This window comes from Equus quagga, chromosome 4, assembly GCF_021613505.1.
Source record: "Equus quagga isolate Etosha38 chromosome 4, UCLA_HA_Equagga_1.0, whole genome shotgun sequence".
Classification (NCBI taxonomy): domain Eukaryota; kingdom Metazoa; phylum Chordata; class Mammalia; order Perissodactyla; family Equidae; genus Equus; species Equus quagga.
In genome coordinates, this window is record NC_060270.1 from 38,721,521 (window position 1) to 38,736,476 (window position 14,956).

General features: G+C 41.2%; 1 protein-coding gene and 1 long non-coding RNA gene across 4 annotated transcripts in view; one reads left to right on the plus strand and one right to left on the minus strand.

Annotated features, from left to right (window-relative positions):
* Window positions 1-3,719, minus strand: part of ATP11B (ATPase phospholipid transporting 11B (putative)) — a 115,944-nt gene extending 112,225 nt beyond the window's left edge. For all 3 annotated transcript variants that reach the window (XM_046657973.1, XM_046657974.1, XM_046657976.1), the window contains exon 1: window positions 3,436-3,719. In XM_046657973.1, coding sequence (XP_046513929.1) covers window positions 3,436-3,462 — 27 coding nt within the window. In that variant the 5' untranslated portion in view covers window positions 3,463-3,719. The remainder of the gene's footprint in view (window positions 1-3,435) is intronic.
* A 164-nt stretch (window positions 3,720-3,883) lies between these two features.
* The window catches only part of LOC124238583 (uncharacterized), a 34,504-nt gene continuing 23,431 nt past the window's right edge, over window positions 3,884-14,956 (plus strand). Inside the window, exon 1 of the long non-coding RNA XR_006888334.1 lies at window positions 3,884-3,965. This is a non-coding gene — a long non-coding RNA (uncharacterized LOC124238583). The remainder of the gene's footprint in view (window positions 3,966-14,956) is intronic.

A 14,956-nucleotide genomic window follows, 5' to 3' on the forward strand; every position in this document is an offset into this window, starting at 1 on the left:
AAAAATGACTAAGAGCACAGGAGTTGTTTCTGTAACAAAATGACAATAAACTTTTTTGGGGGAAGACAACACAAGTTGTTGAAAATCAGGATTCATATAATGAATAAAGTGTGTTTATAGCTCCAAAGAAACTTGTCCTTGTGATTTGCTTATCAATGTCCCGAAATAAGCCCCATTTATCTGAATTTTAAAAATAAACCTATTGCTAAAAGACATGGTGACTCAATTCATTGAGCAAATGGAACTATAATCTGAGACTTTGAGTTGCATAATTCCTGATGTAGTAACTAGAATAGCTGTTTATGACTGAGATAGTAAAAGATACTATTATTACTCTTTGTATCCACTATGCTTAATGTATAACATGATTGACTGTACAAACTTAATCTATAGGCAAAGGTGTCAGACAAAGGTGCATTTTATCTCCAGCTGTTTAATCTGCATGCAGAACATATCACACAAAAACTGGGCTAGACTCAGACGAAGGAGTGGTGAAAATTCATGGAAGAAATATCAACAATCTAAGATATGCAGATGACATCATCTTACTGGAAGAAAGCAGCAGTTACTTGAATTGACTTGAAGTGACTTCTGACGAAAGTAAAAGAAGAAGGTGCTGGGCCAGCCCTGACGGTCTAGTGGTTAAAAGTTCGCCATGCTCCGCTTCAGTGGCCTGGGTTCGGTTCCCAGGCATGGAACCATACTACTCGTCTGTCAGTAGCCAAGCTGTGACAGCAGCTCACACAGAAGAACTAGGACTTACAACTAGAATATACAGCTATGTACTGGGGCTATGGGGAAGAAAAACAAAAGAGAGAGACGCAGATTGGTAACAGATGTTAGCTCAGGGTGAATCTTTCCCAGCAAAAAAAAAAAAAAGTTTAAGATGCTTGATTTTGAAATAAGAAGAAAGTGCCAAAGCAGGACTGCATTTCAACATCAAGAAGACAAAAATCATGACTACAGAAGAACTACACGACTTTAATGAAGGCATTGAAATTGTTAAATATTTTCTCTACCTTGGTTCAGTCACCAATTTAAATGGAGACAGCAGCCAACAAATCAAGAAAAGACTGAGACTTGGAAGGGCAGCAATGAAAGAATTGGGAAAGATGAAATGTAAGAAAGTATCATTAGAGACTTAGGCCAAGATTATCCACACCCTCATATTCCCAATTACCATGCAGAGGTGCAAAAGTTAGACAGAGAAGAAGATTGACAGGAAAAAAAATGGATTCATTTGAAATACAGTGTTGGAGGAGAGCTCTACGGATGCCCTGGACCGCCAGAAAGACGAACAAGTGAGTCCTAGAGCAAATTAAGCCTGAACTATCGCTGGAGGCAAAAAGAGTAAAGCTGAGGCTGTCCTACTTTGGGCACATCATGGAAAGGCAGGATTCTTTGGAGGCGACAATAATGACAGGAAACGTAGAAGGCAGCAGGAAAAGAGGAAACCAAATATGAGATGGATTGATTCCATAAAGGAAGGCATAGGCATGAGTCTACAGGAGCTGAGCAGGACTGTCAGGACAGGACATAGTTGACATCACTCATTCACTGGGTCGCCAGGAGTCAGAGCTGATTTGACTGCACAGCTGACTTGACAGCACATAAAAACAACCTTAATCAGACATACAAAGTCCTACACTGGCACAGGTCTAATTATATACTCAGAAGATTTGATAACTTAAAAGTAAAACCAGTAAGGTGAGCAACTAAATGTCCGAGAAAGCATTTTTGATGCCCAGCCACTCTGTTCAACTTGTTAACCACCATATAAGGCAGCTGTCACGTAAATTAACCACACAACTTCCTGCCCTTCCTTTTAGTTGCATCGTTTGAAGCCATTTTACAAAACATCACCAGACAGTCTGTCTTGAAGATGAGAGTGGTTATACAACCAGGATTTCATTCAGGTTAACAAAAATACCTAACACTGAGAAGTAGTGTGTTAATCTACTAGGAAAGGGTTTAAGAGAACCACTTTAGAATGATCTTCCTACCACACAGAAACACCATCAGGTAAATAAGCCTTCCACACATGAAGACTGGCAAACCCAAAGCATGAGATCAGATCTGTAATAATTAACTTTCAGAGTTAAGTTACTGTGCTACGCCTTATTGCAACAAAGCCAAAGTGTCACAACAATATGGTATTATGACATCATTAGCTTGGTTTCTTAATAAGGGATTTTTCTGGGATATCTGAATTGACAATTAGCTAAAAATAGAGAGCCAACACTTGTTGGAGGGAGTGGCAGGCCTTTCTAGTTTTATTTATATATTTTTTTGAGAATGATGCCCACGGCAAAATGAATTAACAGAAGGCTGGCTCTGAAACAGCATATCTCTTAGTCAACATCAAAATGCTGTTCTAGAGCAAGGAAAAAGAGGGGTCAATGCTTTAATGTCACAAAAATCTTCCAGTCCCACAAAAATCGTTTTTGCTCCACTGCCCTTTTGAATTAGTAAATGAAAACACAGAATTGTAGAAACATTTAATTAACGCCATTTAGAAATTAAGCAGCAACCAGTTAACAGACCTCATCATGGAGATAAGGACAGGCTTATCCAGCCAGGAGCAATTTCTGTCCTAATTGTTACTGTCACCTTCCTCACTGCTGCATTTTCTGGGCTGTAGTTGCCAGGAAGCAGGAAAGATTTTTCTCTCTGAATTAATTCTGAGAAAGGTGGCGCTTTTTAATTTGCCTTCAATCACCCTTTTCTAAGATTTTTTTTTCTTCAGATGTTCCAGTAAAACTGAAAAGTTAACCATCGATTCCAAATCTGTCTCGTTCAAACAGCCTTGAGGGGGATGGAAAAAATTAAAGTTCGCATTCCAAAAGTTTCACTCGGGGTGGGGTGAGGACACGGCAGGAAGGGAAACAGTCCTTCACAATCGCACATCTCTTTTCCGAAACTAGACCGGCTGGTGGAATATTCTTTCTTTCCCCCACCGAGGCCTCGGGTGAAATTTCCTTCGCTGAAAGTGGTTAGACTAAAAAAAGTCCCCTCCTCCTCGATAATCCACACGATACCGAATCGTGACACCCTAAGCGAAAACAGTGGCGCCAGGGGGCTGCAGGCGAGTCCCCCCCGCCCACCTTCACTCAGACGTGGCCCGAATTGTTAGAGGCAGGAAGCACAAGCTGCTTTTCTCTGCCGGAGACCTACTCTCTCTCCGTTCCCTCGCCCCGCGACCTCACGGGGGACCCCGGCCGCGGCGAACAGGAGGGAGGAACAGAGGAGCGCGGGCACGAAGCGGCCGCCCCACGCCGGCCTCGGCGGCCCGGGCTCGGAGGCGAGACGCGTGCCGGCTGCGCGGGCTCCGCCGGCTCCGGGCCCCGCGCCCGCCTCTGCCGCGGCCTAGCCCGGGCCTAGCCCGGGGCCGCGCGGGAGAGGGCGTCCTGGAGGCGGAGGGGCCGAAGCACCTACCAGCTGCCGCCGGATCCAGCACCACATGCCCCGGCCGTCGCCGTCCCGGGCCCGCGGGACGCGGGAGCCGAGGGGCCGCAGGTGGAAGCCGCCGAGCCAGAGGGGGAAGCGGGAGATCCCCTCTGGCTAAAGTTCCGCTCGCCGCCGCCGCCGCCGCCACCTCACTCCCCGCGCCGGGTCCCCATCGCGCCGCGGCGGCCCCGAGCTCCTACAGGCACAGCCTCGACGCCGCCCCCGCCCGGCACTGCTGAGTCTGCCGCCGCGCCGCAGCCACCTTCATTATTGACCGTTGTCGTCCAAAGCACCGCCAAAACCCCGCCCCCGCCCCGCCCACCCCGGCCCCCAAGTCCCCTAGCCCCACCCGCCCCCGCCCCCTGCGCCTCGGGCCGCCTCCGGACGTGACGTCAGGGGCCACGCAGACGCTGAGATCAGCCGTGTGGGCGGGGCCGGCGGCCAGCGTGGAATGCTCCGTGGTTCTCGATCGTGGGTTGGCTTCTCTGCCCCTTACCTCCCCCTCCCCCGTTCCAAGGGTAGGAGTAAGTGGCGTCTGTGTGTCTGTCTGCGGAGTCTGTAACTTCTGGCCGACTCCTCTGTTTCTCCCTCCTGTTGCAGGTCTGTCTCTGGCTCTCTGCCTCTTTTGGTCCCCCGGTCCCCCAGCACGCACACGCACAGTCTGGAGGGTGGTGACTGAAGGTTTATCCCCAGAGGTCTCCAGTTTTGGTTCAATTAAATTGCCGAAGCCTTTGTCTCAACGCATAACGCAGCCTTTTAGCAAACGACTGAGCTGGGGCTACGGCAATTTTGTTCACTCCCTTTAAGTAATTTTGAAAAGGGTTGCAACTCTCCTATGCCTGGTCCACTGTGGACCAGTGCTTCCGGGAGACCGGATGAGACCCTGTGTTTTACGGTGCTAAATTGAACAGGTTAGAAGGAAAAATACTTTCTATTGAAAGGTAGTTGTTTACTGTTAACTGCCAGACTCTTGCAGTCAAAAACACCTTACAAGTAGCAAGACTTAGGTAAGATAAGGATGTGGATAAATAAAGATAAGAAGGACCATAAAAGCAACTGGAACGAGCCTTTTACTTGAAAGGCTGACATGAAGCGCCGGGTCTCGGTTTGTTCAAAAGCAGCCCCAGAGATATCTTGAGTTTTATGTATATGCATTGTGTGGAATGTTTTTGCTGAATTAAAGCATACTTCACCATTCAAAACACAAGAGTTTGTGTTTTTAAAAAAACATTAAGCGAAGACAAATCTAAATGAGATTAGCTTGACGAGGCAAGTTATTGCATATATATATATACAGTCTTTTAGTTTCAGTAGACATTCGTCATTATATAATGATTATCCAATACCACAAATAGAGCCTTTCCTGAGGGATATTTATGATCAATAAAACCAGCAGTAGAATTTTATATTATAAATGGTCGAACTGCAAAAAATTAGGTAGATATTTAAAGAGAAAAAGTGATCTTACTTTTGTTCTTGTGACTGAACCTTGCTTTATGACCCTAAAAGAATGTTTGAGATACGTTTACTTGTTATAGTGATAAAACCTTACCACCGTTCATGGAGCACCTGTGTGTCCCAGGCCCTGTATTAAGCTCTTTACTTGCTTGGTCTAATTTAACCCCCCATCAATCCTTGGAAGCAGATATTACTATCCCATTGAATGGATGCAGAAATGGAGGCTCAGGTTAAGTGCCTGGGTCAGGTTAAGCAACTTGGCAAAGCTGGGATTCAGATTCTGGATGGTCAAGCAACAAAGCTCAGGCTCTTAAGATATGTAAAGAAACAAAAATATGACCACACCTACTTTTATTCATCTGCAAGTGGTCTGATTAAAGTTAAGCCTGGAAATATTTATTTATATGCCACTAAAGTTTGTCAAGACAACATAAGAAATAGAAATCTAGAGGACATATGGTGCATTATTTAACCATGTCCCACATTTCAAAAGGTAGAAGTGGGAGGTGGAGTGATCCTAAATGCTGTGGTGGAATATTGTAAGAAGTGATCTCAAGAAAACTGTGAAGATCATAATTATAGCTCACACTGTCAGGAACAGAATGAGCACTCGAAGCAGTGTTTTGTGCTAAGTATTTTTCAAGAGCAGTGTTATACACCTCGGATTAATCCCAGGAGCATAAAATACTTTTATACTGTAGAGTATAACCCTTTAGTGGTGATGAAATCAATTTAGTGTGTCATGATCAGTATTTTAATAAACAGAATAGAAAACATTAGAATATATTGCACAGTGTAAGTAATATGTATTGTTTTGTGACTCTTGTTTTGCACAGTATTGGGAGAGTTTCTGGCTAGTCACAAGAGTTCACGGGAAATGGGCAATCCCTGGAATTTTCTGAACAAGGAAATGGCAGGATGAAATCAGAGTATTATCCCATAGACATTGTATATGGTAGGTTGGAGAGAGAAGAAAGGTCAGATAGGAAATTCCTGCTAGTGTGAAGTATTGAGTTCGAAAGTGCTGGGCTGGTGAAGAGCCGGAAGTAAAGCATGTTAGACTGCTCTGGTAACAGATAAGGAAACCTGAAACATAGGCCATTCCATGTGAGGTGACAGACCTTCCAAGAGAGTAAGTTTACCAGCATCACTTAATGGCCACTGAATTAATAGTAAATATGGTTCTTTTTATTGCGTAAACTTGTTAATATAATTCTCTGCTAGTTATACTTGTGAGATGTGTTCATTCCCAGGAAAAAAACATCTCCTGGTTAGGTGTAGTAGAGGTTCTTAGGTATAACAAAGACAAAGCAAAGAGGGATATTTTTCTTGATCAGAACATCTTGGACAATCAATAGAAAGCACAGACTGTGAACTGGTTAAGGTCAGGATTCCTGGCTCATTCATTTTAGTACCCATAGTGTCCAAAGGGTACTTAATAAATGTTTGTTAAGTGAATTAATAAGTTAATGTCAATGACTGAGTGGTTAGGGAAAAATTATCTAGTTCAGAAATATCAAAGTGATATAAAGCAAAGCATGCTAAATGATTTCAGTAGGTCCTAAGCTGTGCTGTAAGACCAGTGGTCACCATCCTTTAGACTCTATAGTGTGTCTCTCAGAACTCTTCAAGGGTCAGTCTGTTTGGAGGACACTGAGCCTTGCCAATCTGTTGCCTTAATTATTTCTATAGTGATGGAGCCATCAGATGGCCTTAGAATCTGCTCTATCTCATTTTTTGTTTTTTATGTATTTTTTGTGGGGGGGGGGGGGGTGGGGAGATTGTCCCTGAGCTAATACCTGTTGGCAATCTTCTTCTTTTTGCTTGAGGAAGATTGTCCCTGAGCTAACATCTGTGTCAATCTTCCTCTATTTTGCATGTGGGATGCCGCCACAGCATGGCTTGACAAGCGATGTGTAGGTCTGCACCTGGGCTTCCGAACCTGCAAACCCTGGGCCAGCGAAGTGGAGCACACGAATCTAACCACTACGCCATCAGGCCAGCCCCTCTTTTTTTTTTGGAGAGGAAGATTCACCCTGAGCTAACATCTGTTGGCAATCCTCCTCTTTTTCTGCTTGAGGAAGATTGGCTCTGAGCTAACATCTGTGCCAGTCTTCCTCTATATTTTGTATGTGGGATGCCTCCACAGCATGGCTGCTGAGTGGAGTAGGTGCCCACCCAAGATCCAAACCTATAGACCCAGGCCGCCAAAGGGGAGCAGGTGCAGCTTTAACTACTCAGCCACGGGGCTAGCCCCCTCTATCTCATTTTTTACAAGGGCAACTTTTCACTTTCTCAGAATCATAAATATAATATATTACAAATTATTCCACTTAAAAAGCAGTTTCTTTCTGATTATCATTCCAGAATTTCCAGACCAGTCTTTAGGCAAAGAAAAGAGACTTCAGTCAGGCAAGCTTTTCCAGTACTGACCGGGATTATATATTTTATCAACTTTTGAAGAAATTCGTTAGGAACAATATACCATTACATATCTGCAACTATTCTTGAAAATTTCTGCAACAGGTATCAGTTGTGGACTAAGTTATATGAACTCAGTTTTAATCTTTGGATATTTGTGCTTACAAAATTGAAACTCAAGGGGCTGGCCCCGTGGCCGAGTGGTTAAGTTCGTGCGCTCCGCTGCAGGCGGCCCAGTGTTTCGTTGGTTCGAATCCTGGGCGCGGACATGGCACTGCTCGTCAGACCACGCTGAGGCAGCGTCCCACATGCCACAACTAGAGGAACCCACAACGAAGAATACACAACTATGTACCGGGGGGCTTTGGGGAGAAAAAGGAAAAAATAAAATCTTTAAAAAAAAAAAAAAAAAAAAAATTGAAACTCAAAACCACCGTGAGAGTTAGGATTCATAGAAATGATCTCTTTCTTGAAAAGTCAGAGTATGCAGAACATATGTTCTGCATTTTCCTTATTTTTAAGTTGCCCTTTAATAGCTTGATACTACTTTTGCATCAACTAGATGCAGCATCCTATTGTTTCTCTTGTAAAAACCGGAAAGATTATCTAGTTGTATACTTTTTTGACTTAGTTTTACTTGTCACGAGAGAGGAGGAGCTTAAATAGACAAGCGGCCTGTGATTGAACTACTGACAGAAAGACTGATGGCCTCACGTCATCTGCAGCAAAACCAAAGCTGCTATCCTCATAGTCTCCAACACGTAACCGACTTTCGGTTACTAGTGCTACACAATAGATCAAATTATTTAGCCATCTAGCGGCGTTAATTTCATAATGCTTTATCTTATGGACATCACAAGGGGATTTCATTGCTTAAGGTTAGGTATTTTATGAGTGTTTTTTTCCCTTATTAAAATGACCACATTAGGTCAAAATCATAGAGACAAACAGAGAATGGTGGTTGCCAGGGTTGCGGGGAGAGGGGGAATGGGAAGTTATTGTTTAATGGGTATAGAGTTTCAGTTTTACAAGATGAAAAGAGTTATGGAAATAGATGGTAGTGATGGTCACACAACATTATGAATATGTTTAATACCACTGATCTGTACACTTAAAAATGGTTAGCTGATAAATTTTTTGATATGTGTATTTTACTACAATAAAAAACTGAGAATGCGTAGGTAAATGTTTGCTAACAGTTGCTGCTTCATAGATTTTTCTAAGCTAAACCATCACAGTTGTGTTCAATGGCAAATCTTGGCATTTGCCCTTTTATCTATATTAGAATGGATCCGAAATTGTTTTCTGTGCAAAATCTTGGCTTAGCCCACAAATATTTCCTCAGTTCCACTGTTTCCTTGTCTTTTATGAAACACCATTAACCCTATCCCTAATTCTGCTGAGTTCTACTGGAAATGAATGTGCCCTAAAATTGCCAACACAACTGTCTGCTTTGCTGATTTATCAGAAATGCTCAGTTTCAAGAAGTAATGTTAGTGGAGGATTTCCTGAAGACTATGCACTCTATTTAGGTGATCTAAATTTTTATGTTTTGATTAAACAAAAATGATGAGAAATCTGTCTTTGGATAGTCTCGTTTTGGCTCCTGCATGATTACTTTTGCTGACCTGCAGTTTAGGATCCTACAAACAGCTGAAGTCTAGGGCAGGTAGGAGAGGCAGCACCCAGGAACCCACGACTGTTTTTACTGTGGAGGTGCAGCTCAGAATGCCGCTGCCTCATCACACTGTGTGCTCTGAACGAGAGCCTGCAGAAATTCATTACCACAAATGACTGTGCTTCTCTTGAGCAACTAGTTTGTGTTATAATCTTCTGAGCATTTTGAATTATGTAATCGAATGTGCTTCCTTCTGTCATGTGTTGGTAGTTTAAAAATTCAGAGGCTTCCTTACAGCAAGTGCCCAGACTCTACAGTGTACGCTTTGTGAATTACTTTTACCCTGTTTTATCTAGTCTTAGTTTCCCTTTGCTTGGTTACTCTACTTCCTTAATATTCATTATACTGTGTGTATTTTGTAAGCCGTCTTTAATCTTTTTTGGATAGAAGGAATAAAGGAAAATATAAGACCATAAGCATTCATTACTATAAATGATAAAGATTAGTTTTAAGATGAGGTAACAATGAACCCCAAATAATCTAATCTGAAGATTATGTGATTTCCTTTGCCCCCACCACAATTACATATGTATTTTCACTACTTTACAATGACTATAAATGTTAATTTACATGAGTAGGAGTTTCACTGGAAGGAAATAAAACAACAAATAAAGTCTAAAGCCAGGTAAGGCAGTATGTGAAAGGAGGAAAAAAATGTGAGCAAGAAGAAAAATTGCTGACTCTAAGAGAGAAATCAAGCACTGTGTTTGTTAAGATTGCAAGAAGTAGAATGGGTTGGAAGTTGAATATTGAGACATAGTAGTTCAAAGAGACTTCTGTGTGGGAAACAGGAAGAAAGTGGCCTCTTGTTCAAGGCGTTAGCCTGAACATCTGATTTTGGGAATAGCCAACCACTAAGGAAGGGTGTGGGAGATTCATGGTAATAACAGTGAGGGGCTGTCAGAAAGTAAATGAGGGTGTGGTGGGGCCGAATCCTGGGTAATCCTGGATAACATGGGCTGGATAAGATGGGCTGAAGACAGTGACTTGGTTGGTTTGGGATTAGGGGAGAGAGGATGCAGGGGCAGAAACAGAATGTAACTAGGAGGAGAAGCCACGCTTCTCAGGGGGTCAGGTAAGAGGAAGACCTCAACTGGAGAGAGCTGATATCTGGCACTGGATCTACAAGAACCCAGAACAGGAGAAATCCTTGTGTATCCCCAGCACCCAACCTGGGGCCTGATACATAGTATGTGCTCAGAAACATTTTTTTTCATATAAATAGAGTTGGACCAACTATCTGTGTTACTGTGACTGGCCACTTGCCTGTGCTTAATGTCCCTCTCTACATGGCTCTCATGGCAAGACAGCCTTTCCTTGTGCATATATGACGGGATCTGGATGAGTCTGCCTTTCGAAATGATCCCTACGGAGGAGAGGAAATAAATGAATGAGGCCAAGACTGTGGTCTCAGTCACCTTTGGGTCATTTCACATGCTGCATGTACCTCTGTTTGGAAATCTTTTCTGATAGCCTCTGCATTCTTCCTCAGCCAATCATTCTTCATCGTTTAATTCTTAGCTTAAAAGTTACCCTTCAGAGAAGATTAGGTCCCCTTGCAGAGCTGGGTTAAGACATTTATAAACCCTAAGCACTTAAAAGATTAGATTGGCTGCCTCTCTCCATCTGAATATGAATTCACACACAAGATAAAAGTGAAACAAACATTTACTTTTTTTTGAAATGACATACAACGAAACGTGTACATATCCTTAATAACTTCTTTCCGGATTTTCTTCTGACTCAAATTATCTCCCCCTATCTCTCCCTCACAAACATGCTGCCCTGTGCTCTTTCTCTCTCTTTTTTCTCTTGGTCCTCTGCTGGTGCCCCATGCCTGTGCTGAGTCAGCTGGCCGGGTGATTCTGCCCTCTCCCCAGTAAGCCTTCCACAGTGTCCCATCCCTGTCCAGGTACTCTGCACGCTGGTGATCATGTGATCATTTGCTACACTCTGGTTAATGTCTGTCTGCTCTATGACACTGTAGTCTCAGCGCAGGATTTCAGTTTGTGAAGTTCCAGAGCTCAGGTATTTGTTTGCTTGACCAGCTGCTCTGTAAAACATAAACAACTTTTAAGTGACCAGTGAAGAAATCAGGGAATCTTCTAGAGTGGTAAATTGGACTTTTATGAGTAAAAAGGGGATTAAAAAAAGATGATGACTTACTAGGTGAGAAAGACAAATGAATTAAGAGGTATTCTGCATGATATTGATGTAATCAAAGACTTCACAGCATATTTAATGTTGCTATTCTGGTGAGGTAAATTGATTTGCTCTAGATAATTTTTAGTCAAATACATCATAAATTTGTCATTAAAATCAATCTACTGTTGTGAGTTTTATAAGACTCATTCATAAAATCATGCTAAGGGTTTTCCTATTCTGGTCCAGATGCTAGATTCTGGCTCTGTCCCTCCACCCTCACCTCTTCTGCCACCATTCAGTTACTCAACAAATATTTGTTGAGCATTCAGCAAATCCTAGCCATTGTGCTAGGTGCCTGGGCTAATGTTCCCACACACCTTGCCCTCAAGGAGTTCAAAATTTAAGACCTGGGGCACTGTCTTAGAATTAAATTATTAACAGCAACACAATTTTATGTCTGTCATCTCAATGTAATAAAAATATTATATGTGGAAGTACTTGGAAATGTACTAACTGTATCTATGTGGAAAATTACAGGTTACATAGAGTAAAGAAGGTCCGTAAGAAGATAAAGTTTAGAAATTACTTAGTTCTGTCACCTCCAACTTAAGACCTGCTTGTTCACTGACCACATCTTCAGTGATTCAACTGAGAGAGGATAACTTTTCTAGATGGAGCAGTGTTTCTTGCCAATCAGCATATACACACTCATTGACTTTGAATGAAGAACTGTCTTGTCTATAGAAAAGGAGACTGCATCTCATCTACACAAAGCAGGGGTGATGGTGTGATCAGTGTGCGTGTGTGTGTGTGTGTGTGTGTGTATTTAAGTATGTATATGTATATGCATGTGCCAAGAGGGGAACATGGGGGAGGCGATGTGTGCACATTTTATTACCTAGCTCACTTGATTTTTACCCAGAGTTATTAATGAGTGTAAAATTGTAAGCTCAACCCTCAGAGGTGGTTGTTAGCTTTACACAAAGAAAAACTCTGTTTCATGATCATAGCTTGCACTTCCAGCCCCAAAATAGAACAAGAGAGAGCAGGTAACTCGTCACCAGCATGACCAGAAATTCAATTCAGTCATACAATGGTGGGTCAATATTATCATTGTAAATGAAAGGGAAGGGATTACGGTTAGCTGCATCACTCTGTGACTTTCCACCGTACTGTGGAAAAAAGAGGGAAAAACCCTCACAATCACAATGGGAAAGGTAAACAACTTTTCAAACACACACCTATCTATATGTTTTCCTCTATTGTTTTATATATGTTGTTTTTATTTATGTACCTGTACAGAAAGATGTAAATATATTTTAACCTTGAATACTATAGTTGTGTGAATTCTAATTAATAGGCCTTAGTCCAACTCAGTAATTAATGACAACTTCAGTGAATGTGAGAGCTCCACAAAGTTGCATTAGAATTCTCGATGGCATCTTGTTTTTACTTTATTGAATTGTTTTGATATGTCAGACAAGAAAATGCAACCTTTCTCCTGTGTTAATTAATTAAATAGCATATTGGGAGAGATGTCGGTTTTTAGGTTGCATCCTTCAGTATTAGCTCCATCTGTTGTGTTTTATCAAGTTGCTGTTTAAACTGATAGAATACTTAGTTTATGGTTTCAGTATTGTCCCCATTAGCTTCCCTAAAGTGAATACTCCATTACTAACCCCTAAACATGCTCTTGTGCTCCTCAGCATCAGGGTGGCTGTGCTGGTCCAGTACCAGAAATAATCTGTTCTTGTTGAGGCCAGATCATGGACACATGAGCATCTCAGAGTCTAACAGTCCTAATTGGGGCTCTTTGTAGAATATATAGATGGAATTTATCTCCAGTTAAAACATGGAAACAAAACCTAGACATCTCTTCTCCTGGATTTCCCCTCTTCCTCTCGCCACCTCTGCCCTTCCCCAGAATCCTGGTTCCCAGCCTCTCTCTGACCCGTGGGTCAGAATCCAAGGAGATGCATCACTGAATCCAGTCCAGGAGAGTGACAGAAAGTACTTGCATTCTTCAAAGTGGGGCATTTGCTGCTATTGATCATCTCTTTTAATATAACTTTGATGCTTTATTAATTTTAATATTAATATTTATTTAACATTATTAATAATTAATAATAATTATCAGAGGTGAGCAATTACAGCCTGCTCTTTAATTCCTCTCTATTCACCTGGCTTAAATTTCTATTGATTAAATGTTAGACGGAGAGTAAAAGTATAATTAAATTAAATTTGGCCACTTACAGAAAGATGCAGCTTAACTATGATGTAATAATCACACTATTAAACGCTGCACATTCTTGTAACTAATACGGAAGTTTTCTTCATAATAAATTTAATTAATAAATGGGAAGATCTCGGTATGGTGCTTAGAGAAAATAATTGTGGAATAAAAGACATGTTTTGTGAATATACAGTGCTGGAGGGCTCAAAGTCTGTATTATTTCTTTGTATTTCTCTCTCCAACAATATGGTCTCTGTGGATAATAACAGATCTTCAATATCTTGCTCTCACCTGTCGTTCTCTTCTGTATCCCCAGTTGGTTTCAGCTTCCTTCTCTGCAAGCAATTGTCTTTATTTCATCATTCAGATAGAATGAGCCTTTTGAAAGCTAGTGAATCAACAGAAGCCAGAAAATTATATATGCACACTGTATGTTTAATAATGGTGTGCAGTCTGATTACTGTTGAGTATAATTTAAAAAATTTTTCTGTTTAAACAGAGTTCATGTGATATCAACCTCTGTTCTCTCAGGATTACTTGTGTGGAAAAATCCCTTCAAGGCTATAATAGAACTTGTGGTATAACATTGATTTATCAGTAATGCAAATTAGCTTTGAGCTTACCTTCAAAGTGTGGAAAGAATAATTTAAATCAAGATCGAAAGTAAGACCCTCCGTTCTGGCTCTGGGCTTCCTTAGGTGGTTGATGCTCTCAGGCACATCTCCTTCATAACAATGGGGAAGATTGTCACTTATGGAGTAAAGAAATAATCTGTTGACTTTTACTATTGTACCTGAAATAAAGCTGCTAAGAAGAAAATACTGTTAATTTTAGTTGCAGGTAAGTTCAATAGAGTTTCACTTCATCTAACCTGCATTTTCCAAATCCCTAGGCCACTAACTGTTCCCTGGAGACTTTGAGGGCATTGTAGAGTGAGATAGCAACTTGGTGATTAATTGATTTAATATCAAGTGCCAAGACACAACTGAGGCTCAAAACCCGCAATCCCTAAATCCATTAAATTATCCTGTATTCAATGCCTACTTTAAGTAAAAGAAGCAGGTGATTTTAAAATAGCTGTTTCATTTTGCATAACCACAGTCTGAGAAAGCTTTCAGAAGACTCTTAAGGTTTGAGCTGATGTGTTTGGTTAAGGAAAAATCATTACCTACTTGCTAATTTAGCCAAAAATATGATTTATCTCTAAACTCCCAGAAAGAAAAAAGTATGCCATTGAATTTTAAATTATCAATAACAATGAATCAAGATTCACGTTTTTCAAGGATGCTAGAATTGATTTGATCATTTTGTCACTTCCTTTATATTGTGCCCTCTCTGGGTTTGCAGTCACTAATTTGTCAGATGTAATTGTGTTTATGAATTTAATTTTCTTTTGCACTATTTGACAAACTAGGTGTGTTCCCAGATTATAAGATGTTTTGTAGGAGTTACTCTTTGTTTTTCTTAAGATTTGTCACTAGTTTTTCATATTATTTCCCATAATCTTAGAACATGAGTGCAGTAATCATTTAGTAGGTGGAAAAGCTATGATATATTCAGTATTTGCTCGGACC